Source organism: Drosophila guanche, unplaced genomic scaffold, assembly GCF_900245975.1.
Source record: "Drosophila guanche unplaced genomic scaffold, DGUA_6, whole genome shotgun sequence".
NCBI classification, from domain to species: Eukaryota; Metazoa; Arthropoda; class Insecta; order Diptera; family Drosophilidae; genus Drosophila; species Drosophila guanche.
The window spans coordinates 1,071,398-1,085,560 of NW_022995744.1; the positions used below are offsets into that span (position 1 = coordinate 1,071,398).

Consider the following 14,163-nt stretch of genomic DNA (forward strand, 5'->3'; position numbering starts at 1 on the left):
GGCTATGAGAAATTGAAGAGCGAGTTTGATGAACAATGATTGTTTAATTATTAAATAAGACGAAACAATGTTGGATCTTCGGTCGAATTTTAAACATAAGAAATAATTTTTCGTTTTTCTTTCTTTTCGCTATTTTGTGTGTGTTCTTCATCTTCAAAAGACCTGAAGGTTTCTCCATGGTAGTACCTTCTTTGAGAGCCTGGAGCCTTGATTTTAAATACAATTTTTGAATGATTATCTAACGCTTTTAAATTCTAATAGCACAATTGATAATCTGTTCCTACAAGTCACAATCAATAAAACATACGCACTGTTGGCCAACAACACGTGTATGATTTTTGGAAAGCGAATGTCGAAATTTAAATCAAAACCTCCAGGTGCGAAATTTTTTAAAAGTTAAGTAGAAACGTGGAGGGACGTGTGAGACGATTCTTACGCGTCAAAACTTTTATACCCGGTACTCAGAAGGACGGCATTTTTAGTTTTTGCTTATCTTCAAAATTGTGAATACAACAGTCGGAAGGGGGCGCCGAGAAATTTTGAAATACATTTTGTAACAGTGTGAGCATACAGAAGTCCGGATGCAAAACTTGGTTGCCCAATCTCTTAGGGTCTTTGAGTACTAGGCACTCATAGAGACGTACAGACGGACAGACGAGCTGATGGACGGACACTATATCGACTCGGCTATTGATGCTATGATCAAGAATATACATATTTATATACTTTATGGGGTCCGAAACGCGTCCTTCAGTGCGTTACATATGTACATACATCCACATTTGTGCACAAATACAATATACACTTTTTGCTCTTCGAGTACCGGGTATAAAAATAGCGCCGTCAACTGAAACTATAGACAACTACGAATTGGTGTCAGATGTGGCCTACCCATATGCAAAGGTAAATCGAGCACCCTTATAGTTTTTCCCTAGACATTCAAAGTATACCTAAAATGCGACTTTGCCTGCGTTGCAATAATTGTAACAAACTAGCCTATTCTCTCTTTCTCTATATTTTAGTTTACAAGGGGGCAGATCTATAAAAAATGTCTATCAATTTTGAGCACAGTTTTCTGAAGTGATGTGAAAACCCATAATATTATCACTAGTCAACCTAATCGACTCCTACTTATGTAGATATGTATGAATATACATATATAACAACATATGTATATTTAAAATATTGTACCTGATTATATTTGTCCGCTAGTGGTTCTTATGCCGCTACAAATGACAAATGTATCTCTCTCTATTTACATACATAAATGTATGTACATATGTATCTCGCTTCTTTCCGCTAGGGTTACGCAGTGCTCGAGGAAAAGTGTGTGAGAGGGAGTAAGGTATTGCTTTGTTGGTTCCAATCTTGCTCTTTTGCAGATTCGACATTCTAGCAGTAACATATGAACATTTCAAGTAATTTTTGATTTTGGAAAGGACGGGCCGAAATTTCTAAACGCACTTGGAACATAACTATCCCAACATCCCGTTGGGACGGTCAGAGGAAAGGACAGACAAAAGTACACAAACTGTTATTTAGTACGAGCTCGGTCTATCACGATTGTAAATTTGCTAAATTCCTTTCTTATACCCGGTCCTCGAAAAGTAAATGGGGTATATTGTATTTGTTCACAAAGTGAATGTATGTAACTCACGGAAGGAAACGTATCCGACCCCATAAAGGATATATATTATTGATCAGCATCAATAGCCGAGTCGATTGAGCCATGTCTGTCTGTCCGTCTGTCCGTCCGTCTGTCCGTCCGTCTGTCCGTCCGTCTGTCCGTCCGTCTTGTTGAGCGCCTGGATTTCAGAGACCATAAAAGCTGGAGCCACCAAATTTTGCATCCAACCTTCTGCGTGATTACACTGTTTCAAGTGCATTTCAAAAGTGAGCCCCGCCCCCGCAAAAGAGCTAAAACCTCCCAAACCTACAATTTTGAAGATAGAGGACCTATATCTATCAGATCACCAAATTGGATCATTATTATAGCCGGAATGAAGAGTTTAATTTGCAGTGGCTAAACCCACCCTGTCCCGCAGCTTTTGTTGTTTTTTTCACATTCTCTCATTCACACTCTGCTTCTGCTTCACTCGGCCTGCCTCTGCCGACTTTTAACCCACCCCGTCCCGCAGCTTATATTTGTATTTTTTGTGTGCGGGCGCTGCCTCTGCCTCTGCCGCGAGTCTGCAGTGTGTGGGTCTAGGGAAGGGCGGCGAGCTAAAGGAGCGTGTTGGTGTGAGAAGTGCTGTAGATGTAGATGACAGATGAAGAAAATATTTAAAATTTGACAAAACACCGCTAAGGTGCAGATGTAGTATTGAGTGCGCGGTTAAAAGTTGTGACGAGTAAGAAGCGTCTCACACGTCCCTTCTCGTTTAAGATGTTTTTAAGAGAGCAACTTTCTTATACGATTCTCGAATCGGTTTAAGCCGCATATCGAAATACTACACGATTTCTACATTCCGACCACACGTAAACCTCCCAAAAGTATGCTATGCATTTTCAGAAAACATTTAAACGTTTTTTTAAATTTATTTGCCAAAGTGGCGGCTTCTACCGTCCGCTATTGCAGCTATTTAATTATTACTACCCTCCCCATGAGAAGCCAAGTATGGGGCCATTGTAACAAACAGAAGAGGAAACTATCACCCATTGTAATTAAACATGGAAAACCAGCGACAACAATTATAACGAACAACCGCGATATAAACAGCTGCGACAGTTTTCAATTTTTCTGCAATACCGAAAGGATATCCCACTTTATACAGCCCGCTCCTGGCTTCCCATAACACCCATAACCGGAGAACCACAAAATGCGTGTTTATTAATTAAGCGCATTTGTTTCCATTAAACAAACGTTTTAATTGAGCATGAAAGTTGGCGCCACCAAAATAAAAGAGACAAGGGCCGTACACGAGGCAATAAAAACGAATTCCACCCTTAAACCCTTCTATCCACCCTTCCCACCTGACACTCATCCAAAAGGCATATATAAAAATTAATTTAGCTTTATTTTAATGAATATACTTAAAAGGCAGACACTACGAAAATCTGTGGAAATCTCAATGCATTCGCTCAATGATTAATGAAAGTCGGCTGGTGTGTTCCTTAAGAAATGAAAAACTCGAATAAAGAATTTTACGATTTAAGGTGAAGAAAAAACGAATTCCATATTTGTACATACATACATATGTATGTATATAAAGTTAATGGTAAATGGTAAACAGCAAATGGCAATAGTTGGTAATGTTTTAAGGCATACAAGCTTTAATGCTGGAAAGGATTGTCCCGGCTAATCTGAAATACTCGGAATATCATTCTGCGAGCACGAGTATACCCCCTTAAGCAGTACATATCAAGATGCTTAAGATCTTCCTTTTCCCAACGAGCCCATTGGGAACAATTACAAATTGACCTCCAAATTATTATTATTGCTTAAGAAAAACATGTTTCCCTCAACAACAAATAGAAACACAATATTGGGAATAGCCATCCCCCATCCTTTGTTAAAAGCTTTGCCAAAAACTTTTGAGCTCGTTGGGATGTTTTCAAAAGCACTTTATTGCTGGCCACACACGTCTAAAAATGTATGTACATGATGTATGTATGTGCATACATATCTTTAATGTTCCACCTCCCCCTTTCTCCAGTTTCCCACATTTTCTTTGGGATTATTTTTCATAAACTTGGCAAATGTTTGGGTAAATCCATTTAGGGAGCAAGCGAGACAAGCCGCATTACTTTATCTCTATAAAACATTAAAATTATGATTTGTGTGTTGAGGTGGTCTGGCTCTGGCTGAGGGAACTATCTTTCTGGCTATGAATTATTCCAAGTCAAAGAGCTTTCAATAGTTGGCAAAGTTTCGTAGACCTCAAGCGCCAAAGCGGCAATGAAAGCCATAATGATAATGATATATGTGCATACATACACACATATGTACATCGATGCTCGGCACGGTCCTTTTTTTTGTGCAAAGGAAAAGTCTCTGCCGAGGCGCTGCCTCTCCCCTACACGAGTATTTGAGTGAAGACCCTAATGTACATATCTATGTATGTATGTACATATACATCTATTTGGGTAAAAGTTAATAAATTAGAGACGTTAGGAGAAGGTTTTTATTTATGATTAAGTGGCAGAGTACCTGTTTGAAATTAACTAGATTATTTGATGGTAAACCCTAATTACTTAAGTTGTATTTTATTTATTTAATTTATAGATCCAAAATGACGATTCATTTGCAGTGGCTTCCAAGCACCCCTTCCAGCAGCTTTGCTTATACTTGCTTTTCATTGTAGTCATTCTTTCTCGCTCGAACACTCTGCCTCATACAGTCTGCTGATCTGGGGAAGGGTGACGAGCTTAAAGGGCGTGTTGGTGTGAGAAGTGATGTAGATGACAGATGTCGGAACAATGTAAAATGTAAAATGTACAGTTTGAAAAAATCACACTGGGTTATATACATACTTATTTTTGTACATATGTACATATATACTGACTGAGTACCGGGTATAAAACAAGCGTTTCTCACAAGCGTGCCTATTAGTTTTTGTATATCTTTAGCATCACTAAAACTCAATTTTGACTTTAAATGATTATCTGAAAAATCAATCAGTAGCCGAAGGCAATACCAACAGTCAGCTTATTTTCTGCTCCGAATGATGTCCTGTGGGAAATGTATGGATATGGCTCTCCCGATTCTCCATCATTGCTCGTAGATCTTTTGATTTCTAACACTGGTGCTTCAATGGTGTATTAGTCAGCTCACGTTCTGTGTGAAGCTCTGTGTCAAAAGAATAACAAGAAATGCTAGGGTTTCAAGCATTAAGTATACCAAGACTTTTGAAACCTTTTAAGAGGACTGGTAAATTTGTGCAATATGCGGATTGTGTGCGGTATAAACACTGTATTATGATTAGTATGATTAGTATAATTGCTGGGAAAACTTCATTTGTTTCGCTTGCATACAAGTAGATAAAAACACACGGAAGAATTCTACAGTTGGAAAAAAACAATGATACAAGCAAAAGTTACCAAACGATGCATTTCGTTAAGCTTCCTTGTATTAGGTATCGTGGCCATGTTTGCATCTACTGGGGTTTATGCTCCACAGCCAGGACCCTGTCGACAGCTAAAACATACAATAGCCGATGTTCATTTAAAAACACTCACGTACATATATTTTCTCCAAATAATCGAAATTATGATTACGAAGAGCAAAAACAAGGGCATTATGATTCATCGATCCATGTATCTGGATGTGTTTGGTGAGCAGGAGGCCAACAAACCCCCTACTCCAGTCAATCTCTGCCTAGCTATAGCCTGGCCTCCCAAGAATCGGAATGTCATATTGGGCACGGACCACAAGCAGTACGTGGTCATCTACATATGCCACTATTTGAAAGCTACGAAGTCCCATGTGGGTGAGTTTTCCTATGATTGTCAGCTATTGTATTATAAGTTTGAATTGATCCTTTGCCTTTGAAGAGCTGATCAACACATACACAGCGGAGAAGAAGCCGAGCCAGGAAACTCTGGTTGGTATCTCCGAGGCTTTTACCAAGAACAGAGTGAATGAGACCCTCCAACTGATGTTATGTGATTACTGAGCATCTATAGAATAATGACGAGTACGATTACTGGCCATGTCTAAATATAGGTAAAACTAATTTAATTTTGTAGAGATCTTCACTGACACTGGAAAAGTAAAAGTAAAAAATATGACCATGATGCATTTTTAAATGGGTATATTGTATTTGTGGTGGGAGAAATATGCGTAACGCACCGAAAAAAACGTTTCCGACCCTTTAAAGTATTTATGTATATTCTTGATCAGTATCAACAGCCGAGTCGATATAGCCATGTCCGTCTGTCCGTTCGTCCGCCCGTCCCGATGACCGCCTAGTACTCAGTGACCATAAGAGCTATAGTTACCATATTTTGCATCCAGACTGCTCTGAAATCACACTGTTCCGCTCCCGCAAATAGCGAAAATCAGCTATATCCACAATATTAAAGCTAAGAGAAAACTATTGATCAGATCAGCGAATAAGAATCATATTGGATCATTATTAAAGCCAGACTGACTAAATTCATGTCCAGTGCTACCCTCACCACTATCTCGCTAGCACACTCTGCCGCATATGGCTCAGGGGGAGGGAGGCGAGCTAATAGGACGCATTGGTGAGAGAACACATATGGTACATTGATGTAGATGAAAAATGTAGCAATATTGTAAAATGTAAAATTCAAAATAAAAGATTACATATGAATGTACAAAAGTTGGGACGCGTACAAAGCGCTTCACAACGTTCCTCCTCGTTTTATTTGTGATTTTTTTTCTCTGCTTCCTGTTTTACAAATTAAATTTGCGAATATTTTGGGAGGGGTTTTTTTCTGTCGGATTCGAAAACCTCCCTTCTCTCACCTTTCCATGTTTTCGTTCTCTCAGCTTGCAGTAGTGGAAAATGTCATAAAAATATGCGACATTTCGTTTTTATCGCTTTTGAAAAACTTTGTTCTTTGCTCTTTTGTGTTAAATTCCTCCTTGTTCTCTCAATTTGGTACTTTTTTGATTTTCTTTCATTTCTTATATATTTTATTTTCTTTACAATGGCAATTTTCTTTGCTTTAAACAAGCAGCGCATTGCTTTTTATTTGTGTGTCTTGATTGGTGATTGGAAAGCTCCCGATTGGCTGCGATTTTTGGATCGTTTGCGGGGGAGTGCTTGAAACAGTGGAGTAAAAGACTGTGCAGTTGAATGGACTAAGAATGAAATACAGTGGTTCCTATAGTAAGCAAAGAGAAAGAAGTAAGAGATCTGGTATAACTAATAGATGGAATCATGGAAAATAGCTGAGAGAGCTAAGAAAACGGTAGACAAAAAACGTTCTTGTGGATGCCAAAATTTGTTAAGATACATATCAACTCCTGAAACAGTCCTTATACAACTTTCTAGTTTTTGACAAGAGAGCAAAAGCTTTGTGGCCACTGTACCTGTACCATTGCACAGGCCCACCAACACCATCTTAATATCATCAACAACATGGCTTTCCCCACACCAGGGTCAACGAAGATTTCGGCTCCCCACTTTGAAGGGGAAACAGCTTTTCTGCGTCCCCATAAAATGCAAGTGGTCAAGTATAGTAGCTCAGGCGGGGGAAAGCAAGCGCAAAATGAAAAATGAAGGGAAACAATTATATGGCAAGAAGCAGTCAGCAGTCGACAGAAGAAAAACAAGCAAATAAACAAAAGGAGACTGTACGGAAAGAGTGGAGAGAGTATCGGAAGAGATGGCGGTGGGGCTGGTTCTTAGTATTTTTGACCACGCCTTCCATACAAACTGAAACCCATTCATGTCAGATTTTTTATAAAGAATATATATTTAAAAACTTAAGTATGATTAAAGATTCCTTATCCATTTTTGAACTTTAAAAAAATATGTTTGATTGATTGATTGGTTAAATGTAATACGATTGAAGTCGCTCCAACGTGGGATTGCATTTCGCTTGGTCTTGTTACCAAAGCAATAAATTTGATAATTTTCTTTGAAATTTCAATAGTTTTGCCTGCAGTTAGACAATTTCCGTCAATACATTCTACCATACAACATTTTATTGTGTCTGCTTCTCGATTGCTGTTGCTCCAGACCTCCAGTATCGAGCTAACATTTAACCTGCAAGTTGTTCAATGTTCCCCGCACAAAAATGAGGGTACTCCGAACTGTTTCAGGAATCAGGGGTTGCCAAAAACTTGGGCTTTTTACCCATAGTGCATTGGTCGAAAAGCGTCAGCGCAAAGGGAAACTCAGTTTAATTGAAATCAAGAGGATTAGGGAAGGATGGGAAAGAAAGAAAGAGAAGTGTGGGGTTAAATCAAAAAGTAAGATTGCAATAGGGATTTTCTAATCGAATTGGAGCGCCGAAACGTATGTGAAAATCGACAGAAATGGTCAGAGGAGAGAAGTTGACTGGATTGTTAACGGATGAGGAAGTGGCAAATGGTTAGGAGCCAGAAAGTGGACAGATCAGTCCTTGCGAACTAGCGCTACCCATCGATTGGCAGATGTGCCAATTCGCTACCCTGTACGAATGCCAAACGAGGAGGGACGTGTGAGACGATTTTACGCTTCGCAACTTTTATTGAGCCGCACAAGGCACGAAGCAGAGTGTGGAATGAGAGAATGTGCAAAAAACAAGAAATTGTTGGAATGGGTGCCACAGAAAATTAATTTCTTCATTTTGGCTATAATAATGATCCAATCGGATCTTAATTCGGTGATCTGATAGATATGGTATTTTTTATGTTGGATATGGCATTTTTAGTTTTCTCTTATCTTCAAAATTGTGGATACAATGGAAGGAAGGAAGTGGGACTAGTTTTTTAAATACAGTTGTATCAGTGTGATATCCCATCAGTCTGGAGGCAAAAATTCGGTGGCTATACCTTATAGTCTCTGGGAATTAGCTGACAAACAAGACTAACGGACGGACGGACAGACGGACAGACAGATATTGACTAGGCTATTGATGCTGATCAAGAATATATCCTTTATGGGGTCGGAAACGTTTCCTTCTGTGCTTTAATATTCATTTCGAAATATTAATTTCTTGAGGAACTTCAAATGATCCCTTCTAGGAAAATTATTCTTATACGTATAGAAATACGTTTTCGATGTTCTTTATACCTCCAAAATCAACAGCCCCACTTTATTTTATCAACAAACATCATGCCCAGCTCCCGGATCGAAAATTATTGAGTCCTGTTAAGAAATGAGTCTACTGCAGCTGCCACTGTTCCAAGCTGATTAAAAGTTGTCATAAATTTTCTTTAATTACTGCGTCAAAAAGCATTCTGCAGATAAAATTACTTTTTAGTTCATTGGAAAACTTGCATTTGGCATCAGGCGATTTGAGGCAATTTGCAAATTGTTTTGTAAGCACAAATAAACAAAAAATGCCGACCAGATCTAAGGGTGGAAACGGAAGTAAAGATAGAAAAGTGTCAGCTGAATAAATGCTGACAATAAATAAAAATGGAAAATGATTGAAACATGTGTAGGGCATTTTCGAATTTTGATATGCCATGCACGTCCTATTTATCCCTTGCTACAGTTTCGCCCCTTCTGTTTCCTCTTCTCTTTCACTCTTTCTCTTGTGAATAGCCCGAAAATGTAAACAAATTGGAATGCAATCAAAGGCGACATCTTCGTACCTAACGTGAAAGCGGAGAGTGTATATGCAATAAAATCGAGTAAGAACGTTTGTGAGACGCTTCTTCACAACTTTTATACCCGTTACTTAGTCAGTATGTATGTACATACATACACATCTACATATTATTTCATATGTACGTATGTGTTTATGTAATCTTAGTATGATACATATGTATTTAAACTGATGGTTTTTCGAATTTTACATTTTAAATATTAAATCTCTTATCTACACCTACATAGTCTCTGATATCCAGGCGCTCATCAAGACGTCCGGATAGACAGACAAAGACTCGGCTATGATGCTGATAAAGAATATATATGTATACTTAATGGGGCCGACCACAAATACCATATACCCTTTTCACACCCGGTACTCGAAGATTTACTCTTCGGTAAATTGCATTTGTGGGGAAAATCGAATGTATGTAACGCACAGAAGAAAACGTTTCCAACCCCATAAAGTATATATATTCTTGATCAGCATCAATAGCCGAGTCGATATAGCCAAATCTGTCTGTCCGTCCGTCCGTCTGTCCGGCCTTATGAATGCAACCAAGTTTTGCTTCCAAAATTCTGTATGCTCACACTGTTAGAAGTGTATTTGATGAAAAATGTAAAAGGTAAAATTAAAAAAAAAACCACTAAGGTACAGCTGTACTACTGAGTACCGGCTATAAAAGTTTTCACGCGTTAATAGCATGTCACGCGTCCCTTCTCTTTACTCTTCGAGTACCGGGTATAAATATGACAAGTCTGCCTTGGTGGTGTTGTATAGGAGGCAGCCATACATATGTACATACTATGTATGATACTATCCCATATCTCGTAAATAGTATAACATTATGATATAAAATTACATTGAATAACTGCACATACAATTTGTGGCTAATAAAGTGTTCAAAATGTGAAAATGGAAATGCGAAATGTAGCTTCAAATAAAATTAGAATCATATACAAATTGTTTGATTAGATTTACAACTTCAGAAGATGAAGGAGAGTTTCCTTTCCTACATTTCCAACAAGTAGTTTCCATATCAATATCAATAACCCATGTCGGTGTCAGTGAATGACAAGCCAAACTAATAGAATATTGATTGAATGACCAATAAAACGATAGCCACCCTAAAACACCCACTGCATTTGCACCACATAACTCGGCATCAGGCGGCACATCCTGTTGAAGTATAAAAGGGTTTATGGCTTGTTTGCAAAAAACATAACGTATGATACATACAAAAAATAATAACGCAAAAAAGGAAGTGAAACAAAATCCCGAACAAACATTAATTTGAAACGCACGATTGGCCAATTTCAGGTTTACAATTCTGACCGAAAAATGTACCCAATTGACCACATAACGAGCCGAAATCAATTTGACACGTTGATAGGCAACCCTCTACAGATGATTACCCTTTTCCGTGCCACCTTTATCCCATTGGGTCGCTGCTGTCATGGCCGGGGATTTATAGATATTAAATTAGACAGAATTTTAACACACGCACGTATCTTTGACATACATCAAGTTGCCTTAACTTTACACAAAAAAAACCCAATCTCAAATAATGCAAATGGTATGCCAAATGTTGAGATTTCTTTTGCTGACCAATGCTGGATGGAAAAAGCTGCGTATACATGCAAACGTAAATATATACATATGTACCTATGTGTACGAGTATTTTTAAATTCGAACGGAATCACATGTGTCTCAGCTGCGGTTTTCTCCGTTTCGTCTTCTGTAGTCGCCCCAGTTATATATCAAAACGGATTATAATCATAATAATAATAACAGTGAGCAAAGATGACAGGATTTTTCGAATAGGTGTGAATGGAAAATTGTGTTATACATATGTATGTGTATTTATATATCGATTGGTCCACAGTTGGATTATGGTTGGGGGAGTAGCAGATGTTTTGTGGCCACTGGAAAATTCAAAGTTAGAAACGGATTATTGACCAAGTATGGTTGGGAGTTTCTTGTGTAGTGGCTTTGGCTTGGTCAAGCATTGATTGGCGGTTTCTAAGTTTTTTTTTTCTGAAATATTGTCTGGACGTCCAAGCCGAAGCCTGATACGCGCAAAACCCAGCAGAACGCAACCCTCCTCCCGCCCAACCGACCGAGGGGCGCTGCCGTATGACGCGCGGCGCGTGTAACGCGAACATGCCGGGAAGTTCGATGTTAGACTAATATTCGAGAAAAGTTCGAGCTAAACACAACTAAAAGAGCTAAACAAGCAAATTACCAAGATCAAAATCGAAACAAAAATAAAATAAAACTAGCTACGGAAAAGGTAGGCTAGTTAGTATAAGTGATTTAAGAAGAAAAAGGGATAGATATAGCTCTATAGTTTCTTGCATCAGACTTGTTATCTTTTTTATGGACATGAAAATACCGGGTTAACTAATCGAAGATCATGAAGCAGGGAGCTTTCATTTAATAAATGGCAGAAAATACCGTTCGACCTTGGTAAACTGTACGGATACACATGAATTGGGTAGGTTTCCTGGGATTAAGTTGTTTGCAAAAAATTGTGCAAAAAGATCGGCAATTGCCTGATTATTGTTGTCCGACAATAGCATTGACCTATTGCATTGAGCATTAAGAACAGTGAAATTTGACCGAGCTAATATGTAACTAGGAAGAGAAGAAGGAGAACCAACTTCCTGATATATTTAGGATAGTCTTGATTTTAGGTTCCTAAGCCTGGAGAACATTTGGAGAGCCATGGAGGCTTCCCAGATCTAATCGGACACGAGAGTGGGACACACGAATCCAAAATTGTGTCAAGTACATTGTAATCGAGAAGGGACGTGTGAGACTCTTCTTACTCGTCACAACACAACTTTTATACCCGGTTCTCAATCAGTATAAGTATTTTTACATCCACATCTAAATCTACATCACTTCTTAGGCCAAAAAGCTCTTTTAGCTCGCCCCCCTTTCCTAGAGCCGCACACTACACGAAGCAGAGTGTGGAATGAGAGAATGTGCAAAAAAAATAACCGCCTTTTGCGGGGGCGGGGCAAAACTTAGTTGCCCTAAATCTGGTCTCTGTTTACTAGGCGTTCATAAGGACGGACAAGACATGGCTATATCAACTCTGCGATTGATGCTGATCAAGAATATATGTACACATATACTTTGTGGGGTCGGAAACGCTTCCTTATGTGTGTTACATCCACTTTGTGCAAAAATACAATATACCCTATTTACTCTTCGAGTAATGGGTATAATAGTCTTTGTGCCTTCAATAACGTCAATGCACAAGTACAGAGCGGTACAATAAGAATCCCTAATTAAATTATTGAGCTTCGGTCCATATTTAGCGAAAGTAGGATGATAGCAATGTTCAGGTATTATGAGTGCTGTGGAAGTGCTCGCAACAAAGCACAGATAGCGAGGAAGAACAGTTTTTAAGGCGGACAAGTGCTGCTTGTATATTAAGACATCCGAAGTCGGTGGAGTAGACGAGCAAGTGACATAAATAGAATGGCCGGGAAGATTCAGTTTACTCAAATGAATTCCAGGTCTTGTGAAGAAGAAGAATTATATCAAATTGAGCTTTTTAGAGCTACACAATTTTTTAATTATCGAAAATAACCGATAAAATTTAGGTATAGTTACTTATGTATGTATGTATATTTACTAATATATATAATATATATATATAATAATATAATATAATATATATATATAATGTAATATAATTTTTAAATATTTCCTCTTCTTTTTCTTCACAATAATTCCATCTCAAGTACCATCATAAAGGTCATGATTTTTTTGGCTTACTCAAACTTTTCAATACTTGTTTCCAGAATTACCACAATTGGGAATTGTACAAATTGTACTACAAGTGGAAATTTTTACGGTTTCTACCTAGAGTCATCAGACAATAAAGTCATAAATACCTGAAAAGACCAAAGCTCAAACTTATTCCTTCATTTCATGTTTAATGAACTGTGAGAGGATGCGATCCCCCAGCCCGATCCGCTGCCCATAAACACCAAGCCATAACTTTAACCATTACTTTTTACTGACAGTTGGGTCTCAGTTCAGTTTAGATTTTTGGGCCCACATGTGAAAGAAAATAAAAATCTCACGAATTATTTATTAATTACCCGACTGGGTCTGGTTTATTTGAGTTGTACAAAAATCCAAGAGACAAAATGGTAGGCCATGGTCTTTGTAATTTGTGACTGTAATTTTTCTTTCTCTACTTCCTACGATTTTCATTTTCTGTTTTTTTTCGTATTTTTTTGTATAAAGCAATAAATCAATCACAGTTAGGTTTGTTTTATTTTGTTATCTTTGACCATGTTTTTAGTGGCCTGCGGATCTTTTCGCCTCGGGCTCATATATTTGATGCTTTAAGTTTACACGCAGAGAAATAATTCAGATAGAATTTGTTGAGAGCTATAAGACATATAAAAAATATTACAAATAATATGAATATATTCATTTTTTAATATTTTATTTGTAACAAATATGTAGAAAAATAAAAAAAAAACAAAAATAATAGATGCATGACAATAATATTTTGCATATTTTCCTGAAATTACTTTTAATTTTTTGTACCCATTACTTTTTTCAGTGCACAGTCTCTTTCGACTTTAGAATGTATTCTCGTGAAATCTGTTAAGTTCGATATAAGTAAAGGCTTTGACATGTTTTCTGTTTGGCATATCTTTTTTTATATCTAATATGTAAGATCAAAAGACAAAGATGCGGGATGACTGCCTTTGCCTTGGCGAGGTGGGGGTACGTACAAATGTATGTATGTGTGTATGTACATATGTATGATATGTAGTAGACTTAAGGTTTAGTAGACAACATTTGTATGGCAGGGAAAAGACAATTAAGTGTTGAACACAGTCGAAAATCAACAATCTATGGTGGAAAATGACCTAGCACGAACACTCACTCTCTCTCTCTGAGAGACTTTCA

The 14,163-nt window shown here is 37.8% G+C and overlaps 1 protein-coding gene across 1 annotated transcript; it reads left to right on the forward strand.

The window, feature by feature from the left end:
• The first annotated feature begins 5,030 nt into the window (after positions 1–5,030).
• LOC117579601 lies at positions 5,031–5,691 on the forward strand. Its single transcript, XM_034265534.1, has 3 exons — positions 5,031–5,158; positions 5,222–5,429; positions 5,494–5,691. Exons 1-3 carry the CDS (start codon positions 5,087–5,089, stop codon positions 5,613–5,615), a joined length of 402 nt encoding a protein of 133 aa, XP_034121425.1. The 5' UTR covers positions 5,031–5,086; the 3' UTR covers positions 5,616–5,691.
• Positions 5,692–14,163: the final 8,472 nt, after the last annotated feature.